Below are 23,511 nucleotides of genomic sequence, written 5' to 3'. Positions count from 1 at the left end.
ATATATATATATATATATATATATATATATATATATATATATATATATATATATATATATATATATATACACACACACACAATAATATATATATATATCATTTTCTTTTATGACCTGTCGTACAGGTCAGTTTTTTCTTGAGTTTTTTTTGAAGACTTTGTTTCTGTGTTGTGCAGGGAGACAGCACACACACACACAACATGGAATACAAGATGGCGGGCCAAATCCACGGGCAATGTTCTATAGGCGGGAGGTCATCTTCATTGCACCAGTTAGGGAATCACTGCTGCATTCAAACTGTTGGTAACTTGCTGTCAGAGCGGTTGGAGTGTTGGATCCTTTTCATTCTTTGAACTGAACCGAGTCGGAGTAACAAATTCTGAACTGAACTGAACTGAAAACATTACTGGAAAGTGAACTTGAATTTGAGGTGTTACATGTTTTTATACTGTTCATAATTACCACTGTTATGAATGAGGTTTAATTGTGTACATTTCACTTTGATTTATGAATGTATTTCTTTACCTGTACAAGGAAGGAAAAAGAGTTAACTCAAAGAAAAACTGAATTCAAAGTAGGTAAAACACCTAACCTAAAAAAGATAACTACTCATAGGCCGGTCTAAAATAGGCAATCTAACGAGACAGACTGCTTGAATTAGGTGGTATTATAAAACAAAGTGTTGCCTAAACAAGGGAAAGAAAGTGAAAACTTGCCTTTATTTTCTGTCTGTATTTTACTGAAATACAGTTGAAAAATTAAAATTATTATTAGTGCGTATAGCCTTTGTTGTGTTTTTGTGTCTGTTATCAGTAAAGTGCCAGCTTTTGTATTTAAAGTACATGGTCTATGGTCTAATTTTTTGTTGTTTCCCCACTCCTTCAGAACCTAGAACTGGTCCAGTAGCGTATATAAGGTTATATCAGTGATAAAGCTGCTACATCAGTGATACTGAAGCTTTGGCAGGACTATGTTTCTTGTGTACACATGCACATACTTGTACGTCCTTGTGCACATGTCAGCAAAACTCTCCTGAACGCTTGTGACTGAAATTTATAGAAGACACTTTGATTTAGCTGCGTGACCTCCAGCAACTTTCTCACATACATTTTACCAATTCAATTTAATCAACGGGAAGCAAATATTTGGATGGAACATTGCCAAAGGGTTAAAGGTAGGGAGGGTCGGACCCTCCTGAAGCTATTGGCTTTCCTAAAAGTCACTTGAAGTCACTAATTGATGTCATCACCTGATTTAAGTTGTCCATGTACCATGTAATTGTAATGGACGCTGTGGGAGAGAGGAATAACCCAGTAGGAATAAACAAAATATTTTTAGAACTACGAATGAACTCTCTTCTGTCGATTATTGTTTTGTTTAAAGGTCACAAATCCAACCCTCCTCCTTTATCCGGGCTTGGGACCGGCAAAAGTGGCCCAGAAGAGACACCCTGGCGGAGTTACTTAGATTTTTTTTTTTTTATAAATATATATTTATTTATTTACAAAATAATTTACATTAAAATCAATCATACATGATTTATATTAAAAACAATATTATATACAAATTATATTTACGTCGTGTCCCATGTGATAACAAAAGTAAACGATGTGATTCAAACATTAGAGAACCTCCCTGCCTCACATAATGTATAATCCGTTTTTGTTACAATGTCACTTCCAGCAGTCACGTCAACCTTTTAACTACTTCACGTTCTCTCATTTATTTGTATTATTAATATTATTATATTTATTTATTTATACATTTATTTACTTTTTAAACCGACTGTTATAATCTTACAATGAAGTTTTTAACCTAAAGTTTTTAAACCTAGATCATTGTTAGTTCTAATTGCTGTTTTCAATTTCATTCATAGAGGCCAGAATCACAAATTACAAATTTACAGACTACAGTGTACGACACCCTCTGTCCTTTGACTCTCACAGCGGATAAGGAAAAAACTCCTAAAAAAACCTCTTTAACAGGGAAAAAAAAGGAGAAACCTCAGGGAGTGCAACAGAGGAGGGATCCCACTCCCAGGACGGACAGACGTGCAATAGATGTCGCTTGTACAGAATACATCCTCTTTCTGGATCATCTGAAGAGGCTTAAAGGTGCATGCTGAGACACCCTAAGTGGAAATATGGTTGCTTCTCCAGGAGGCTGGATCTTTGAGGCAACAGAGAAATATTTGTGGGTTTGGCTATTTCAGCTTGAGGTGGATGGACTTCTCCAGAACCTCTTCTTGCCATCCTCCGATGTTTGATGGTGGTGAGTCTGTTTTAGGATGACCCTCATCTTCACCACCCGCATTTCTCTTCACTGCTGGCCTGGTGCAGCTCTGGGTCTGGCTGCTGGTGGAGGGCTGTGGTGCGCCCTTCCTCGCTTGCTATCGCGCCAAGAAGACATATTGTTGTATATCGTGTCGATATAAAGTTCCAAATCTTCAATGGGTTCTTCCGCAAACGATTCCAGTTTGAGTTGGTGAAGTTGGTGATGATTCAGATAAGTTTTTGCAGCATGTCGGGTCAGCTAGTACGAGGTCTCACAGTATCGCCGCCATATCACCAGCTACAGCTATCGCTCATATCTATTCACCTCCCGTCCTCATCCTCTGTTTTTCTTACAATACCATGAGCCCTTCCCCACTTTTTCTCAAAGGGGATCCTTTTCTGTGCAGCACATCCTTTTCATCAGCTGCTTTTTCTCTTAGTCCTGACCGAGTCCAGCTCTCGGTCTGTCTGCTACTTGGAACAAGTGGCCGTGGTCCTCCGATTTAGTGCTCCTCCTCAGTCCTGGCTGTCTCTGCAGGCGGATGGCCCTGCAGAGCTTTTTCTGGCCCTCTTGCTGTGTTGGCCCGGTGAAATGTGGGAGTCCTCGTGTTACGTGTCAGGCAGCAAGGTGTGTGTGTGTTATTGTGTTTCTCCTCCCCCCTTTCCTGTGTTTTCAGGAGATTCCTGCACAGAGCACTCAGTGTAGGGGTGGGCGATATGCCTCTAAAAGAATATCACGATATTGCAGGCTATTTTTGTGATAACGATATTCTAGACAATATTAGGAAATACTTAAAAAGATATAGAAAATATGATTTTTTTTTTTTAGTCTGTATAAATAAATAAAAATCTAAAATGTAGTTTGAAGTGCAAATCTCAACAGTTGCCAAGTAAAAAAAAATTACTCATGACTCTTAATACTAATATAATTTTATATTTATAATAAAAATAACCATTTAGGGGTTCCGGGGGCATATTTTAATGAAATTTTGTAAATGAGAATAAAGGTTCTTGTATGTTTTATTTAAGCTATCTTATTTTGACAATCTTCTTGTAAATTCTGTGGTGGATTCTCTTAACACACTGTGCTCTTATTTTGAAAGCTTGACTGACTGGTGACAGACACTCAACCTTACGCCACTACATCAAGAAGTAGGAACGTTGACAATATCATGATATGCATTTTTTTTAACCATAAAAAAAATATACCGATGTTATCGTGAACGATACGATATGACACACCCCTAACTCAGTGATTGGGATTGGCAAGCTGCAGGTGATTGCTGATGAGCTGCTGCCTGTGTAGCCAGGCCGTGCTTCCTATTGGCTCCCTGCCTCCCCAGCTGGCCAATCGCAGCCAAGGAGATCCCTTAAAATAGAGGACATCTCGGGCCTTCACACTCTCTTGGTTCTGAGGCATTCGCTGTCTTTGTCACAAATGAAATTGGTATGCAGGGCTTGAAGACCTCCGGCACGGTGCCGGAAATCTGGCTCGGGATTTTTTTTGTTTAAAAAAAATAAAAAAATGTAATCATGTTTAAAAAAAAACACACACCAAAAACCCCTAGTTAGGTAGATCTGAATATGACCGGTAGAGGGCAGCATTGCGCTGGATAGCGTACAGCCTGCCGGAGAAGAAGAAAAAGAAGAAGAAGCATCAGCGAGCGGCGAACGGCAAATTTGAAACCATGGATACCAGGTACATAAAGCCGGGAGAAGAAACTGCAAATTTGGAAGCAGGAGTGAAAAACAAGTGCCGCTTGGGTTGGATGGAGGAGGCTGGAAATGATGGAAAGCCTCACGGTAGCTGGTGCCGAAAACTGAGAGAGCCAGGTGCTTGTTTTTGCGTGCCATGCGCCAGAAAGATTATGTATGGCAGCAGCGGGAAAAAGGTTATAGCCCGGCATGCTTTAGACCCAGGTCACATACGGTCCGTGCGTGCGCTATCCCTCACGTCAACCTTACCGGGAGCAACGGCCACAGTCACCACACCCACTACATCTATGGCCGACCGTGTGTGTGAACAAAAAATTAGAGTAACTACTTTCATAGCGGAACACGACCTGTCATTTGCAATGGCCCGGCCACTTGTGGAGCTATGCAAAAAGTTGTCGGAAGACAAAAATTCGTTGTCTAAATTGTCTGTTTCCAACAACCACGCCAGTTACCTCAACACGCACGGCATTGCCCCAGAATTTAAGAGACAGCTGAATGAAAAGCTAAAAAATGCCACCTTTTCAATGAATGTGGACGAAGGGACAAATCTCAAAACGGACAAAGTTCTTAACGTGCTTGTCTGTTTTTTTGATTATGATTTGGGAATAGTGGCAACCCAACACCTAGCCAGCAGGAAAGTAAACATCAGCAACGGTTCAGCTGTCATGGAAGAACTCAATGACATCATGGACAGAAATGGTCTGGACTGGTCACTGGTTATTAGCATGCTCTTCGACAACTGTAATGTCATGAGAGGAAAGAAGACAGGAGTGGAGGCACGAGCCAGGAAGGAGAATCCTAACCTTCTGGATATATCAGGTAAGCTTGCAAGTGAAATAAAACAGTCTAGCTGAGTATGTTGTGTTCTTTCTTTAAAATGTTGTGTGCACCTCTCATGTCACTTAGATTTAATGCAAATTTGTATGGTTTACACAAGGGACGTTATTACTTTGTTTTTATTTTAATGTTTATGAAAACAGTAGTGCATCATGTTGCTAATTTTTAATTTCAAAGTAAAACATCCAATTTCTATTTATTTATTTAAAAGGGCATATTAATGAACATTTACATGTAAATGTGCCAGATTATAGCCCTAGGCTTTCCATCTGTAGTCCCTTGGCAGGTTGATGTTACATTTCAAGTGTAAACACAGTAAAAAGAGAGAGAGAGAAAAAACAAGACATACACCAATAAGTCCACAGATAATTCAGTAGGTGACCATCAGGGGTAGTGTGCAAAAGAGAAAAGCGCTTACTGTAAAGTGCTGGTGCATAGATAAAATATATATTGCACAAATTAAAAAAAATGCTAATCTGAATTGCACAATGCCCTTGTAAAGTGCTACATTGAATGATTTCACAGTGTGCATCAGTATGTCTTGCATTTTCAGCTAATTTTAGGAATACTGTCATAATACTGACTGATAACTGTGATAATTTCGGTCACTATAACTGTGATGTAAAATTTTCGTATCATATCATCCCTAATATCAGGAGATACCGTTCATATGGTGAACAATGCCGCCAAGGCTCTGATGAGCCCGTTTTCCTCGGAGGTGGCAGGATTCTGCAGTGACATCTATTACGATGTAGACAAGTCTCCAAAACAGAAAGAGATATTTGCAGAGTTCTTGTCTCTTCTCCATCTGCCAGTGAAGAGCTTGATCAGGCCCATCAGCAACCGCTTTCTCCAGATGCAGGAGGTGTGTAAGATGAAGGTTTAAAGTAACAAAAATGTAAGCCTATTCATAAAAATGATGTTGATTTTTCTATCAATTTGTTATTTCCACCCTCAGGTTTGCAACAGGTTGCAGGAACTTTTGGATGCTGTGATACTGCACTACTACCATGTGTTGGATGCAAATGAAGAGCATAAATACAGGTAGGTCAATGCTAATTGTCTTCTGACTGAATGCAACTGCTATATCCTATTTATATTTATCTTACCTCCTTAATTATTTATTGCCTTGCTTATTTATGTAATTTCATAGACTCATTTGCACCTTGCTCTTTGTTTTCCTGCCTGCTTTCTCTGACATAAATAACCTTGTCTTTTGACCGTGGGAATGTATGACCATGTGAAGCTATGTCTGTGTACTGTGTTTGTACTGAATTGAATTTTAAAAAGTGGTGTGTTTGTGTGGGTGTGTGTGCGTGCATGTCTGCTGCAGATGGCTTCTCAACGAAGTGTTTGAAAGGCATGCACTAACACATGAGGAAAAGGCCAGAGTAGAAGTTCTACAGAAAGAGCAGACAGCAGCATCCCGAATAGGCACAGCAGAGAATAAGAACAGGAAGGCACGGATCTCTGTGCTATTCTCAGAGTTTGATAGGTTGACAACCTTGATCGACATGTTCAGAGGTATATTACAAGTAGGCAAACCAGTGTGGGAAGGGCTGTAAATGAGCATACAGATCTGATTTTTTTTCAACTTGTTTATTAAAACTACCAACATTTTTATTTCAGCTCTTTTATCGATCACTTAGCACAGTTGCTCCACACAAGCTACATTTCCAAAATCATTTCTGAAGCTCAAACAAGCCGCATATTTCTGCCGTGTACTGAAATACAACTGTTACAGATCTGTTACCAACAGAGCGAGTCACTTCTGCATTACTCTGACGACACACACACACAGCCAAGCAACAAAAACAAAGCTAATATCAGGTCTTCATCTGTTAAAACCCTTGAGATGTCGAAGACGACATGAAACTACTCCTGTTACTATTTGTTTTAGATCACAGTGGGAGGCGCAGCTCAGTGAATATGTGCTTGACAATGCAGCCTCAAGGTGGCATGGTCTGGCCTAGATCCGCTGAGCTTTCAGGACACAAAGCATCGTCAGAAATTGATTAAAAAAATAAAATTGCATGTTTTTCAGTTCATTGTGCGTACCGAACAGAGACCATTGTATCGAACGGTTCAATACGAATATGTGTATTGTTGCAGGCCTAGTGTGCATGTGAACTCCTCAAAAAAGTTCATAGTGCTCATTCCACAAATGATGCACAATCCTTACAAGCTACACCTCATGGTACAGGCGATTAATCAGGCTTTCCAATGGTATAAAATGCACCCTTATTGGTATTATGAAAGTGGAGATGATTGACTGAAATAGTGTTTCAGAACTTTTTTGGGAAAATCTGTTCTTATATTCAGTTCTGTCATTTAATTGCATCACTAATTTTGTAACGTGTTGGCAGGTGTTCTTCCAACCTTTCAGACATTTCTGAAAAGGCTGCAAAGTGAGAAGCCCATGGTGCACTTGCTGCATGTCGAGATGGTGGCCCTGGTTAGAGAACTACTGGCCAAGTTCATGAAGCCAGCAGGCATCCCTCAGGGGGCAAAGGAGTTGGTCAAGGTACATAGCTTTCATCACTCTCATCACTCATTTGATGATGCAGATTTTTCTAACAACACAACAAACTCCATCATTATTTCTGTTGTGTTGAAACTTTTAATATGAAGCAGAGAAAGCAGGAAGTGGCGTGTTTTCATCAGCATAAACTTGACGCTACTTCTTCACATTTTACTTTCTCTGAGCGAGCAGATTTTTTTTCTTAAGGTTTTCCATTTCAAACAGAACTGATCGGAGGTTCAGTTTGACTTTATTGGCTTATGTAGCTTGTGTGGAAGCTACTGCGCTACTTGATCAATAAAAGAGCTTAACCACTGAGAATGGGCTCTATACACAGCTCCACTACTTCCTGAACTTAAGGCTGCTCCTTTATTTGCTGTCTTACATTATTGGACAAACTGATTAATCCAGGTGTGTCTAACCATTGTGACTACTCACCTGGATTAATCAGTTTGTCCAATAATGTAAGACAGCTAGGAAATAAAGGAGCAGCCTTAAGTTCAGGAAGTAGTGGAGCTGTGCATAGAGCCCATTTACCACCAAGCTACTGAGAAATGTAGTTAAACTACTAGCATAGCTACTTTGGCTACGCTTCTGCCTATAACTGGTTTGTACTGGGCTGCCTTGTGTTTGCTTGTGTGGTGAGATACTCTTATCTATCTGTCTATCCAGGTTGATGTCCGGAGTCAAGACAATCAGCTGTCTGACAGAAGGCTGTTTGTGGGCACACACTGCTACTCGGCACTCAACAAAGCTCGTGTAGAGAGGAAAATATGGGTGAATTCTCTGTACAGCAACCTCAGAGAGGGATACATGATGGCTGCAGAATTCCTCCTCACAAAGCTTCCTCTCAATAACCCCGTCATCACTGCACTCTCGGCTTTGAATCCTTCTTTGATTCAAGATGAATCTGTTGGTGGGGCATTGATTACACTGGACAAGGCCTTGCCTAATGTAGTTGATCCAGAGGAGATTGGTCAACTAGATTTAGAGGTACGGGCGTACCAAATAGATGTGGACTTGGTAGCTTGCGCTGAGAGTTACAGTGAGGAAGGGAGGCGACTTGATGTGGACTGGTGGAGTGAAATCGTGAGAGATGTGAGATTTCCTATTCTGGGTAAGCTGGTCAAAGCACTTCTGACCATCTTCACTGGCCCCCTGGTTGAGGGATCCTTCAATCTGATGGATGACATCATCGAAGCTGACAGATGTTCAATGAATGTTGAGACCTATGAGAGCCTGGCAATAGTAAAATCTGCAATTAAAGCAAAGGAGTGGACAGCCACAACCATGAACATAGAGCAGCCATTGAGGAGGTTCTGCCTGGAGTCATATTCAACGTATCAGATGCACCTTAAAAGGAAGGAGGAAAAGGAAGAAGCACTAAAGAAGAGAAAGCTGATAGACGCATTAAAGGTTTTGTCATCTGTGAGGGCAAGCAAACTAGTGCACCAGGCCAGGAATATGACTAGACCACTCACAGACTCCTGTCAGTCCTCTGCCTCTGCCGGGCCTAAAGCCTCCTGTCAGTCCTCTGCCGGGCCTAAAGCCTCCTTTCAGTCCTCTGCTGGGCTCAAAGCCTTTTTTCAGTCCTCTGCCTCTGCTGGACCTAAAGCCTCATCTCAGTCCTCTGCCGGGCCTAAAGCCTCATCTCAGTCCTCTGCCGGGCCTAAAGCCTCCTCTCAGTCCTCTGCCAGGCCTAAAGCCTCATCTCAGTTCTCTGCCAGGCCTAAAGCCTCATCTCAGTCCTCTGCCGGGCCCAAAGCGTCCTCTCAGTCCTCTGCCGCGCCTAAAGCCTCCTCTCAGTCCTCTGCCGCGCCTAAAGCCTCCTCTCAGTCCTCTGCCGCGCCTAAAGCCTCCTCTCAGTCCTCTGCCGCGCCTAAAGCCTCCTCTCAGTCCTCTGCCAGGCCTAAAGCCTCCTCTCAGTCCTCTGCCGCGCCTAAAGCCTCCTCTCAGTCCTCTTCCGCGCCTAAAGCTTCCTCTCAGTCCTCTGCCGCGCCTAAAGCCTCCTCTCATTCCTCTGCCAGGCCTAAAGCCTCCTCTCAGTCCTCTGCCGGGCCCAAAGCCTCATCTCAGTCCTCTGCCGGGCCCAAAGCGTCCTCTCAGTCCTCTGCCGCGCCTAAAGCCTCCTCTCAGTCCTCTGCCTCTGATGGACCTAAAGCCTCCTCTCAGTCCTCTGCCTCTGCTGGACCTAAAGCCTCATCTCAGTCCTCTGCCAGGCCTAAAGCCTCATCTCAGTCCTCTGCCGGGCCTAAAGCCTCATCTCAGTCCTCTGCCAGGCCCAAAGCGTCCTCTCAGTCCTCTGCCGGGCCTAAAGCCTCCTGTCAGTCCTCTGCCGGACTACCAGATGCCTCCAACTTGAAAAGGAGTGGCTTTGAAATGTTGCAGGACTATGTTTTTGAACCAAAAAGAATGAGAAAATAAGATATAACTGTAACTGTTTTTTGTGGGGGAAATTTTTGATTTATTTAATTTTGTATTTTATTTATTCCATTTTGTATTGTATTTTATTTTGATACATACATACAGAAGCCCCCCCCCCCCCCCCCCCCAGATAAAAAAAAATTCAGTTCTGGGCATGGCTATTTCTGCTTGAGGTGGATGAACTTCTCTGTAACCTCTTGCCATCCTCCGATGTTTGATGGTGGTGAGAGTCCGTTTTAGGATAACCCTCATCTTCACCACCCGCCTTTCTCTTCACCGCTGGCCTGGTGCAGCTCTGGGTCTGGCTGCTGGTGGAGGGCTGTGGTGCGCTCTTCTTTGCTTGCTATCGCGCCGAGAAGACATACTGTTGTATGTCGTGTCGATATAAAGTTCCAAATCTTCAATGGGGTCTTCCGCAAACGATTTGAGTTGGTGAAGTTGGTGATGATTCAGATAAGTTTTTGCAGCATGTCGGGTCGGCTAGTATGAGGTCTCACAGTTGGTAGAGTTGGTTGGCCCCTAACCGAAGGGTTGGTGGTTCGATCCCTGACCGTCGCAGCCTACATGTCGAAGTATCCTTGAGCAACATACTGAACCCCAAATTGCTCCCGATGCTGTTCATCGGTGTGTGAATGAATTCCGAATGGTGGCAGGTGGGACCGTTTAGTGTAGCCTCTGCCACCAGTATGAATGTGTGTGTGAAAGGGTGAATGAGCGCAGTCTGTAGTGTAAAGAGCTTTGAGTGGTCGCAAAGCAGCTAGAAAAGCGCTATATAAGTGCAGGTCCATTTACCATTTACAGTCTCGCCGCCATGTCACCAGCTACAGCTATAGCTCATATCTATTCACCTCCCATCCGCATCCTCTGTTTTTCATACAATACCATGACCTCTTCCCCACTTTTTCTCAAAGGGGATCCTATTCTGTGCAGCACATCCTTTTCATCAGCTGCTTTTTCTCTTAGTCCTGACTGAGTCCCGCTCTCGGTTTGTCTGCTATTTGCAACAAGTGGCCGTGGTCCTCCGATTTAGTGCTCCTCCTCAGTCTTCAGTTGGATGGCCCTGCAGAGCTATTTCTGGCCCTCTTGCTGTCTTGGCCTGGTGAAATGTGGGAGTCCGCGTTTTGAGCCATCTTTTTCTTTTTGTTTGTTTGTTTTCCTCACAGGTAGTTTATATAGGCCTTCTTTTGTTGTATTTATTTCAACTTTCTTTTGGCACAATCACTTGTCCCATCCTCCCCCACCTTAGTGTTTCTTTCTTTTGTTGTTGTTAAAATGAAGTATAATTGTTCACTTCACTTTTGACTTCTTTGATTTTATGATTGTCACGTTACTGTCTGCTGGCTGGGTTCGGTCAAGTGTTCCTCCTAGGTCCTGGCTGTCTCTGCAGGCGGATGGCCCTGCAGAGCTTTTTCTGAACCCTCTTTCTGTCTTGGCCTGTGTGATGTGGGAGTCCTCGTCTTGATTGATCTTTCTCTTCATTGAGATGCAGTTCTGGGTCTGGCTATTTCTACTTGAGGTGGATGGACTTCTCCTGAACCTCTTCTTACCATCCTCCGATGTTTGATAGTGGTGAGAGTCCATTTTAGGATGACCCTTATCTTCACCACCCCGCCTTTCTCTTCACCGCTGGCCTGGTGCAGCTCTGGGTCTGGCTGCTGGTGGAGGGCTGTGGTGCAGCAGTGCGAGCCTGATTGTATTTGGTCGAATTTAGTCTGTTGCTTGATGTCGATGGACCTGCACTGCTTTCTCTGTAATTTAACAAACAGGAGGAGAAAGGATTAAACAGATTTGTAATGCAAACAGACATCAAACTGACACAAAACTTTTAAATTATTCTGAATAAACTGACTGATAATTGTGTGCCATAGCAAACTTACCTGTGAGATTTAGTCTTGACCCTTTTGGCCAGATGCAAGGTCTCATCTTCTTCGTATATCTTTCTTTTTATCCCTGACTTGGCTGAACTAGTGGTCCAGGCACTAGTGCAGGGACCTGGGTGAATGTTGCCAGGTTGGGTCTGGCTGCTCTTCTCAGCAGAAGGACGAGGAAGGTTCTGCCGGACACGGTGACTGGTCCCAGAGGAGGGCTGCTGCTGAGACCCACTCAGAGAACTCACCCTGCTAGAAGTTGTGGTCTTTTTCTGACAAGCCGCCATTGTCTCATAAGAGGACTTGACACTGCAAGACAACGAATCATTACATTAGTCAACGTCATCAACACATTCAGATAAATTCACTCATATCAAATTGATCAAATCACAGCATTGACTTACTAGGAGCTGCCAGATTTCATGCTCACTAAGTGGCCCATGTTGATGAACGGATGCTCCAGCACCTGATGGGGTGTGATCCTCTTGGCAGCATCGATCTGGAGCATTCCGACCAGCATGTCTACAAACATCTGCAGGTCAGCTTTTTCTGCAGCCCTATCTGCAGGATTCTGGGAGTTGATGACCCGGACCTAAAATGTGAATTAAAAAAATAACAACAAAGGTCAGAGGAATCTTGAAAAACACCTCCAGGAGTGATTAAAAAACCCTGTGGAGATATTTGTGCATATTTTATGAATGTTTCAGAAATACGTTCAATTGAAGTTTTCTTTGAATGACCAAAAAGATCTGAACTTCATTCTCCTGTTCTCCATTGGCTGAATCCCTGTCTTGGCTTTGAACTCCTCTGGTGTCTGAAAACTCCTCTGGGTACAGTAAAATTGGACATTTTTTGCAAACAGGTGGTTGTGGGAATAAAAATTTGTGACATTTGAAGTGACAGTTACCAGCAGTTGATATTTCTTGCCACCGGTAGTGGAGTAGGAGAGTCTCTTGAAGAAACAAGCAGTCTTTGGTGCGAGGTCGAGCAAGTTGTCCTGTGGTTGACCCTGAGTCTCTACGATGTACCTCATCTGTAGAAACAACACAACGTCAAGTCAGACAGGAAGTTCAGTTTGAGGACAATTTACTGAGCAGGCAAGTAGTGACGTATGACGTCATACGTCACCTCGACGTCTTTCCCGGTTTTCGCTATTTCGTTCCGCCTTCCAGGGATGCAAACAACTCGATTTTTTCACGGGAGCTTGGGTGACTTGTGCGATGTGCAGCTGTGAAGTAGTGAGACCCGGGAGTGCGTGTCCGTCATGAGAGCGAGTTGAGATGGTGAGCGAGTGTGGAGTTAGTTAAAGGTGTAATAAGCTATAATAATATTTTTAGATTTAAGGGATTAAAAAATCGCTATGTGAAGCACTAGTGCTGTGCTCACCACCCCTCTCTGTGTGTTGATCTGCAACCCGCTGTGTACATAGCTGGGCCGGCCACGCGTGCATTTATGTTCATGCGCTGGGGAGGGCTGCTGGTCTGATTTCTGGAGGAATAACCACCACATGCCACACCGCTGAAATCCAGAGACGTTTATGAGCAACAGGAGTTTGTTTTTGAAACTTGGGGACTGAAAACATGAATTAATCTTTATTTTCGCCTTTCAAAACTTCTTATATCCGGTCAGTTTATAATGTTAAAGTTACATGGATATCTGTGTATAATCAATAAGGTCGCTGAAGCATTTATGCCTTTAGATGTGTGCTTTGTTTGTGACTGTGCATGCCCGCGCGCGGCACAGGCTGGCAGGGGCGACATGTCTCAACCTGTCTGTGCGCCGGTCTCTCTGGGGGCATGTCGGGCTGCAGCCACCGCTGTGATTTGATCAGCACTGACTAGTTTCATAGTGATGTGAATTTCGTTTCAAGTGAGTAACGTCAATACTGAACCTTTTAATTCAATTTTATCCTGTTGTGTTTTAGTCTTTTAGTTTTTATCTTGTCCTGTTGTCTTTAAGTCTTTTAGTTTTTAGCTCCAGTGTTCCCTCATGGGGGCCTCCGCACTGGGGTGTGTGTTCAGTCTGCCCGTGGGGATGTTGTCTTGGAGATTCCTTGGGCCTGGGGGACTAGGCGGCTCTAAATGAATGTTATTTTTTCAATATCATCCATGTTGTTTATCCTGCAGTAGTCCCCCCCCCCCCATGCATAAAAAAAAAATCAGGCACTGGATTTTTTTCTGTTTCAAGCCCTGCGTTTATGAGCAACAGGAGTTTGTTTTTTTTGGGGACTGAAAACATGAATTCATCTTTATTTTGCCTCTCAAAACTTCTTATTTTCGGTCAGTTTATAATGTTAAAGTTGCATAGATATCTGTGTATAATCAATAATGTCGCTGAAGTATTTATACCTTTTAGATGTGTGCTTTGTTTGTCACTGTGCATGCCCGCTTGCGGCACAGGCGGCTCCACCGCGGTTTTGCTGCGTCTTCTGCCCGGCGTCAATTCACACCGGGCTCGTTACAGCAGCGTCACGTCAACTTAGCCGGTCGTATACACGCGAGATAACGAGATCTCGTGATAATCCTGACCATACGGGAGACCGCAGTCTATGGATAAACTGTGTGTATAAAGTAAACAACAACAACCAACAGCTTACTTTACTTCTCTGACGTGGAAGATCTGTTGATCTGACCATCTGTCCTTATAAAAACAATATGTTATGTCATAAATGATTGTATGATGTTCCACCATGTTGTCGTCCGTGTCGCCGATCCTCTGAGACCCTTTGATTGATTGATTGCTGATCTGGTGCCTCGGTCATAACATAATGTTGATGTGAAGTAGTTTTAGGCTGCATGAACTGCGTATTGTGTTTGGCAGCGTCTCGCGGAGAAATAGAAGTCCTACCTAATGCTCGCGTAGAGACGCTGCTGTAACGTTGTGCAGCGTGCCCGTTGGAAATGCTCTCATTGATTAGAGTGTTACCTATTTGCAACGCCAAACGCGACACTGATGTGATGCTGCTGTAACGCGCCCAGTGGAAATCAGGCTTTATGTAGACACCTTCAAAATAAAGTGTTACCATATCTTGCTTAAGTCTAAAGGCATGTTCAAAAAATTGCCTAAGTCATTACTATGTCAATAGCCATCCTTTGTTACATCCTTTTTGAGTGAAACGATCAATAATTGTCATGTTACACTTTTGGTGGAGTTTTTTGTGTTTTCTGCAAAACTTGAAAAAATGAGTTAGGCGATTATTTTAACAAGGTGACGATTTAGAAAACGCTGCAAAGACCACAACACAACAGAAGTGTTTCCAGAGGACACTTAAAAGTGATGCACACGTCTGGACACGCTTGTGATATTATCACGTTATTTCAAGATAATGATAATTTCACATCATAATGTTAGCTGCTGATCACATCGTGCTAACATTAGCTGGCGATCGATAGCATGCTAGCGTGAGCAGGCTAGCAAGACCAAGACCAACTCATAGCCATTGAGAGAGACCAACTAAAACGTGTTTCATTCATTTATTTGATTTGTTTAACTGCAATGTGATTGACACGGTCTAGCGGGCTAACACTATATATCACGTTATAACATGAAAATATCATTATCATGAAATAACGTGATCATTTCACGTTATTTCATGATTATAATGTTGAACGTTATAATGTTGAACGTGGAATTATTATTATCCTGAAATAACGTGATAATATCACAAGCGTGTCCAGATGTGTGCATCACTTTAAGTGTCCTCTGGAAACACTTCTGTTGTTTTGTGGTCTATTTGCAGCTCTTTTTCTTATTGTGTTGTGTTGTGGTCTTTGCAGCGTTTTCTAAATGCTGCGCTCATGTTGTCGAATTGATTAAGATGTTTTCTCAACATGCCTGTGTTTTGTGTATTTGCATGTGTTTTCTTAAGTTGCAGCGCTGTGAGCTCTCAGGGCCACAGTACTTTTATGAGTTTACTCACATACTTCTACATTAAATGTGACCGCCAGCATAACACTGAGATAGATTTCCCCCTGTCTGATCCTCTTCGTGTCCCCGTGTTAGCTCGCCTCTCTCACCCAGCTGTCAGTTTATTCTCAGGTGTGTGATTCTGTGTCTGCAGCTCATCTCAGAGGCCACTCTGCTGCCGTGGTGCTGAGGACCATGCTGATGGTCTCTCTGGGCCTCTACTCCCAGTACTGGCTGCTGGTCCACGTGTCCGGCTTCCAGTCGCCCCTCAGCACTCTGCTCTGCATGCTGGTGTGCAGAGCCATGTTCTCCATGCCATACATCCACGTCAACATCTTCCAGGTGAGAAATACCTGCAGCTGGACTGTACATGTGCAGAGTCTGCAGCCAGGCTAGCAGCTCTTAGTGCAGTAAAAGTACCAACACCTCACTGTGAAATTACTCCACTACAGTAAAAATCCTGCATTCAAAATTTACTGAAGTAAAAGTACAGAAGCATCAGAATGAACTTAAAAACACACTGGTGTTAGAGTTCGTTTTTTTTGCAGAACAAATGAGAGGAGAGTAAAATCCTTTTGACTATTTATTTAAGACAATAATGAAAGAGTAAATGATGTACATAGACCTTCTCTGTTCAGAAATCACAGGCTGCAAAGCAGTTAGCTGTAACCACCTCCCAGAAAAGGATGCCTAACTTACTTTTACACAGAGTTTTATAATATGAATGAGCGACTATCTGATTGGTCAAAAACAGTTGGGGCAGCACCATGGTTTAGACTCGGCCCGCCCATTACGTTGGCACGCAGGCTAGTCCTAGCCTCTTGGTGCTTCAGCTTCCAGTCACCGCCCTGTGAGGAAAGAAGCTAACAGCACACTATTGTATCTTGTCGAGTGTTCGTCAGTATCAATCTCCACCTGGGCCCCTGGCCTTGAATTGGAGCACAAAGAGTGCTTCAGTTTTTTATCTGCTTGCCCTCAAATTATGTGGCGATGTGCAAAGCGTTATCAGTATGTCCTTTCTTTTGATACTTCTTATTTCTTATTTCTGTGTGCTGTGCCTGGCATATAAATGTGTTTTATAAATGTCTCCAAGCTGCATTCTTGCTAAAAGTCATAATGTGATTCTTGCTATTTTTTTTATTAATCCCTAACAAAAATACGCCAAAACAAGTTTACGACTAAAATTGACTTCATGTTGTATTAAAAAAGACTTGAAACTAAAAATTGAGACCATCAAATCTTCATGAGAGTGTTTACTGAGGTCACAAATAAATCCAATCCACTGTATTTATACAGCACGGTTTTAGCAAATACAAGGTTTCCAGAGTGCTGCACAAAAAAATAGATAAGACAAAGAAAGCACAATAAGACACTAGAACGATGAAATACAATAAGGTAAAATTAAATAAAAATTAGAAGATATGGCGCTAAGGATAAAATAAATAAAATGAACTGCCCGCACAAAATTAAATATGCATGTATACACATAAAATCATAAAATCAAGTCAGAAGTAGGCTCAATTTCTCATAGACTTCAGTACAATCTGACTCTTTTGAAGCCAGTAGAGTCGCCCCCTGCTGGACATTAGAGAGAATGCAGCTTTAGTACTTTTTTCTCTGTTACTCTCTTTTCCAGCATTATTTATTTATTTATTTATTTTTGCCTTGTGCTTTTCTATATCAGTTATTAGTTACTCACTATAAAACATTTGCAGAAAGGCTAGTATGAAGAACATGATGTGAAACAAATGTAACTTTCTATTAACACTCGCAAAAATTATACATTTAAAAAAAGATATGTGATCTTAATAGTAATGACCTGATGATGAGTTAAATGTTCATGTCTGTACCAAATTTCTTGGGAATCCATCACAAATATCCAATAGTCCAGATATTTAGCTTCAAGCCCAAAGTGATCAGCTGATAAAAAGATAAATATAAGAATCAATAAGAAGTCAGCAGGATTCATCCTCTGGGGAACATGAATGTCTGGAGAAAATCTCACAGTACTTGATGTAGTTCAGTCTGCACCAAAGCAGTGAACGGACTGACAAACACATTGAAATCAGTTTTGGTTTGAGGGTTTTCATTACATTTTCTTTCTATTAAGATCATGTGATACGACTGAAAGCTCCAGAAATGCTCTACGACTTTACCAAACACTAGATTCAGCCAGAAGTATCCGGCACATGTGTTCTCTGACAGATTTGGTAAAGATTTAATGACTGAATGTTTGTGAATCGCCTGTTGTTCCTCAGACTGAGAGCAGCTTGTGTTGTCGTGGATCAGACCGCTGAAAGACCGACGGATAAAAACAACAATTCATGCATGATTTTCCCAGATGGAGTCTGAGCGCTGCAGCTCATTGTTCTGATCAAAGTGTGTAAAGGTGGATTAGAGAACAGGTTCTGGTTGTTTTTTCTCTGTGGGGGGTCGGACTGAGACCTGAAGTCCTGCTGCTGCTGTTGGCTGGTGTCCTATCTTTGCTCCCTGAACTCAGTGTACTTGTAGCCCAGTTTAACCTGGACTCTGGTGTCTCATTTGTGGACATCGTGTATAAAAACTCTTCTGTTATAGAGAGAGAAAACACGTTTACACATTAACACTGTATGAAAGCATGCAGCACACTTCTGGCTGAATTTAGAGATTAGTAAAGTTGTAGAGCATTTCTGGAGTTTTCAGTCGTATCACATGATTTTAATCAAAAGAAAATCTAATTGAAAACCTCAAACTGTGGCATTTTAATGCCTGGTACAGCTAATGGTACATTTGTTTGGACAAACTCAACACGAAAGGAGTTGCTTGTAGTAACTTTAAATAGGAGACTCCTTGTTTCTAAATATAGGTTTTATTTTCAGCAGATTTGGTGCTAATATTGAACATATTCCTTATTAAATCTGTATCTTGTAAAATCGTTTTTTTTTTCAACCTGAAACTTATCACTAGTTCTCAGATCTTTTGCTTCAGTAAAAGTATTAAAATTAAAAGTGTAAAAAAAAATACTGCATCCACAATCCTTCTTAAATGAAAGTAATAATAATAATAATAATAATAATAATGATATAATAATAATCATATTTGTTAATAAATACAGCATTAAGTGTTTCACAATTAGGACATTGAATGACATGAATAAACAGAGAATAAAATAAATATAAATTTTTTAATAATAGAAAAAATAAGATTTAAAAATAATAATAAGATGTTAATAGAATATATGGGGAAAAACCCAAATAATAATAATAACAATAATCATAATAATATAGAAAATCAGAAGTCCTAGAATAAACTGACTTTGTACTGTATATAACTGCCTGTAGACCTTTATTTAATCTGTGTCCCCTGTGTGTTGTGCAGCACATCGGCCTGGACATGTTTTCTCCGACCCGCCGGCCTAAGAGGATCTACCAGATGACCCACGGAGTCCTGAACCTGCCCAGGAACCCACTGCTGGACTGGGTGTTCGGACACTCGCTCATCAACTGCCACGTAGAGCACCACCTGTTCCCCTTCCTGTCCGACAACATGTGTCTCTAGGTAAACACTGACAGACTTTTACTGGGTTGTTTCGCAGAAAAAATGGGATTTATGCTTCATGGCACATAATATAAAGAAGGAAACGCTTGATGCAAACACGAAAAATGCACATGTTACCATATCCAAATAAAGATATTAAATAAAATACACAAGAGTTATATAGAATAGTTAAGTATATGTGCAAAAATACATTTTTTTAAGTTGGATTTATGTGAATGTCAATTTTGATTAAGTCTGAGTGTTTTTTTTTTTTCAATTTTAATTTAATTTATTTTATATTTTGGTATTTTATTATTTATCTATTTTTATATTTATTATTATTAATTCTTAATTTTCATTATTAATAACAACTTAACAGGAAGTGCCTGTCAATTAAAATGGACTAATTCTATTGTGTTGGATATATTCAAAATTCTCTTGATTAAGAATTACATACACATAAAGATTATATTTAATGTGGTCAAAATAAGTAGATTCTATCTCAAACATTTTTATATTAAAGTTACTTAAACAACTGCCTCAAAATCAAGGACGCATTTATATTTAATACATTTTATCAAATATATTAAGTAAAATGAAATTACTACAGAAGACTCCAGTGTTACAGGTTTTTATATATTTGTAGCTGATGAGTGTCGGCCTCCTGGTTCGTCTGGGCTGCACACACACTCTTCTAACTGATCCGTGTCTCCGTTTGTGTGCAGGTGAAGCCGGTGGTGTCCAGGTATCTGACGGAGAAGAAGCTGCCGTACCAACAGGACAGTTACCGCTCCAGGCTCCGCCTCTTCTTCCACAGATACCAGGAGCTGATGGTGTTCGCCCCGCCCATCACCGAGCTGGTGGGACTAAAGACACTAAAGAGTTTCATCCATAACACACTGACACAGAGTCATATATAGTATAGTAAAATATTAAACCATTGTTTTATCTAGTTTCTTGTTCATTTTATTGCCTGGTATAACTCAAGGTACATTTGTTTGGACAAATATTATGATAACAACAAAATAGCTGATAAGAGTTAGTTAATAATTTAAGAGCTGATATCGAGACATTGTCCATGGTTTTCTTGATAATAACCAAAATCATTATCAAGAAAACCATGTGAAATGTCTTGATATCAGCTCTTAAATTAAACCCTTATCAGCTATTTTTGTTTTTATCATTATATTTGTCTAAACAAATGTACCTTAAAGGCTGCGTTCAGACTGCAGGCGAATCTGATTCAAATCAGATTCCTACTCAAATCCGATTTTTAGGGCTGACTGTCCACACTATTTTTAGCAAGTGTCCAAATCGGATATGTTTCTGTTCAGACTGGGCCACATTATTGACTGATCTCACAGGTTGCCATAGTAACGGCGTCATATAATTGCGACAGCGACAAGAACAACAACAACAAACATGATGGAGGCAGGTCACCTCAGTATATTGGCCTTATCTCTGTCCAGTAGAGGTGCAGAACATCTCAGACGCACCAGGGGAGAAACCGGGCGGATGGACGCCCCGTCGGGCCGCATGAGTCGGGCACGGCTGCCGGTGGAGACCTCGTCTCCACGCTGCCGGTGCTAAGCGTGCCGCGTAGAGTGACGTCACGGACAGTCAAAACCAATCTGAGTGTTTGGAGGTTCAGACTGAGACGCATCTGTCCAAATGCGATCTGAAACTACCTCCCGAAGGTGGTTTCGATCAGGTTTGCCGGATTTCATGTGATTTGTGACTGTTCAGACTTCAAAAGAGCCATCCAGTTCCAGTCTGGATGGGCTAAAAATCTGATTTTGGCTGGCAGTCTGAACGCGGCCTAATTGTACCCGGCATTAAAATGAACAAGAAATTGAAGAAAACAAGGGTCTAATAATTTTTCCATTGTAGTTTATCTAATTCATCCCTCATGACTGTTCTGTTTTGTTGAAATAATTATATGAATATTCTACACATTTAGAGCTAATTTAACAAATAGCACAAAGAAAAAAACACTGAACCAAAAGCTCACTTATAAGCTTCACTTATGTTTAATAAAAGCTGGGAAATTCATCTATTCCATAAACAAGTTAAAAACATAAGCACAACAGTATTGTATTAAAAACAGTAACCAAATGCGTTCTGAATTACTTTAATTTTACTGTTTATTTTTGGCTTTCAGACACTATTTTTGCACAATAACTTAAATTTATTGACATAGAGTTTTACAGAAGTATGATTAAATCAATCCAAATATTCAAACTCGTTGTTAGGGAAATACACAAGCAGATGTTAGTCTTTAGACACAACTTTGAGCAAAAAAAAGGTAAATAATTTAATAAATTTTCTATAAAAAACAATGATAGTAATAATCATTTTCTTAGTATTTTAGAAACTATTGAAGCCTTTTATTAGAGATAGAGGAGCAAAAATAAATGAATTCATAAATACAGAAATTGCTAAATAAATAATAAAATATATGTAAAAATATAGAATTTTACATGTATTTTTTGTATTTATTCATATATTTTTTATTTATTTTTACATTTATTCATTTTTAATCCATCTAAAATGACACAAGTAGAAATAAATGAATAAATAAATACAGAGATATATAAATAAATAATAAAATACATGTAAAAATATAGAATTTTATATGTATTTTTTGTATTTATTCACATATTTTGTATTTATTTCTACATTTATTCATTTTTTAAATCCATATAAAATGACACAAGTAGAAATAAATGAATGAATAAATAAATACAGAAATATATACATAAATAATAAAATATATGTAAAAAAGTATTAAAATTTACATTTATTTGTTTTATTTATTTATATATTTTTAATGTAGTCATACATTTATTCATTTTTTTAATCCATCTAAAATGACAAGTAGAAATAAATGAATAAATAAATACAGAAATACCTTTAAATTAATAATGAAATACATGTAAAAAATGTATTTTTTGTATTTATTTATATATTTTTCATTTATTTATTCATTTATTAATTTTCTTAATCTAAAATGAAACAAGTAGAAATAAATGAAAAAATAAATGCAGAAATACAGAAATAAATTATAAAATACATGTAAAAATATAGAATTTACATGTATTTTTTGTATTTATTTATATATTTTGCATTTATTTATTTATTAATGTTCTTAATCTAGAATGACACAAGTACAAATAAATGAAAAATAAATACAGAAATACAGAAATAAATGATAAAATACATGTAAAAATATAGAATTTACATGTATTTTTTGTGTTTATTTCTATATTTTTACATTTATTGATGTTTTTATCAGACACTTTGTTGCACTGAACTGACAGCACATTGACACATGACGACCTCAGACTGTTTGTTTCTTTCTGTTAATAAAACTTAATGTGAATTTTCATTAATTAAACTGTTTTATCGACACAAACGTCTGCGCTGCTTTTATTACCTGATTAATTAAGTTACATTCCTGATGAAATAATTGTATATTAATACACATAAACTAAACTTTGCATCATTTAACTGAAGCACAAAGAAAAATTTTACTGAAGTGGCTTACAGGCAGATTAATCAGAGCTTTTTATCACATTTGTTTGTGTCATAAAAATACTAAACCTCTTTTTCTACTCAGGGGCAACAAAACAATTTTAAAATGTAAAAACCCATTTATGGCTACTTGATAGCAGACATATCCACTTCCAAAAAATGCTATAAAAATATTTTTTCAACTTTTTATGGTTACATATTTCAATCAACTTCAGTCCTGATCAAAACTATCAAATATTCAATTATTTTCAGGATTTTAACCCTTTTAATGACAGTTTGGTTCTGTGATGTCACTTTAAAAAAAACAAAACACAAAAATGTAGTTATTTTCCATAAAATAATTTTTGCGTTGCTTTTATTACCTGGTTCATCACGTTACATTCCTGATGAAATAATTGTATATTAATACACAAAACTAAACTTTACATCATTTAATTGAAGCACAAAGAAAGATTTAAATGAAGTGGCTTACAGGCAGATTAATCAGAGCTTTTTATCAGATTTGTTTGTGTCATAAAAATATACTAAACCTCTTTTTCTACTCAGGGACAACAAAACAAACTGTAAATACATTATCCCCTTATTAAAGAGATTTATTTATGATTATTGAATTATTTAAATGCCTTCAGTTTGGAGAAGCGTGCAGGAGAACTGACACAAACTAAGAAATGTTGGTTAGTATTTCTGTTTTCAACCTCTGAAGTCCAGGAGATTTTGGTTTAAATTTATTAACTTCGTATGCATTCATTTCTGTCTCTGTTTAGCATCTTTCAGTCTGTCCTTACATCACATGCATGGCTCCTTTTTCTCCACACAAACTTGGCTATCAGTCAGATTTTTTTATTTTATTTTAATTAACAAAGTATAAAGCTGCCAGTAACCGAAAATACAAGCAAAAGACACAGGTTTCTATGGA

At 39.7% G+C, this 23,511-nt stretch overlaps 1 protein-coding gene across 1 annotated transcript; it reads left to right on the top strand.

Annotated features, from left to right (window-relative positions):
* The first annotated feature begins 9,937 nt into the window (after nt 1-9,937).
* On the top strand, nt 9,938-20,052 carry LOC131960131 (fatty acid desaturase 6-like). Its single transcript, XM_059325375.1, has 4 exons — nt 9,938-9,994; nt 15,700-15,887; nt 18,903-19,034; nt 19,787-20,052. Exons 1-4 carry the CDS (start codon nt 9,949-9,951, stop codon nt 19,979-19,981), a joined length of 561 nt encoding a protein of 186 aa, XP_059181358.1. The 5' UTR covers nt 9,938-9,948; the 3' UTR covers nt 19,982-20,052.
* Nucleotides 20,053-23,511: the final 3,459 nt, after the last annotated feature.

The sequence above is a fragment of the Centropristis striata genome, chromosome 21 (genome assembly GCF_030273125.1).
Source record: "Centropristis striata isolate RG_2023a ecotype Rhode Island chromosome 21, C.striata_1.0, whole genome shotgun sequence".
Classification (NCBI taxonomy): domain Eukaryota; kingdom Metazoa; phylum Chordata; class Actinopteri; order Perciformes; family Serranidae; genus Centropristis; species Centropristis striata.
This window is presented reverse-complemented; position numbering and strand designations above follow the sequence as displayed.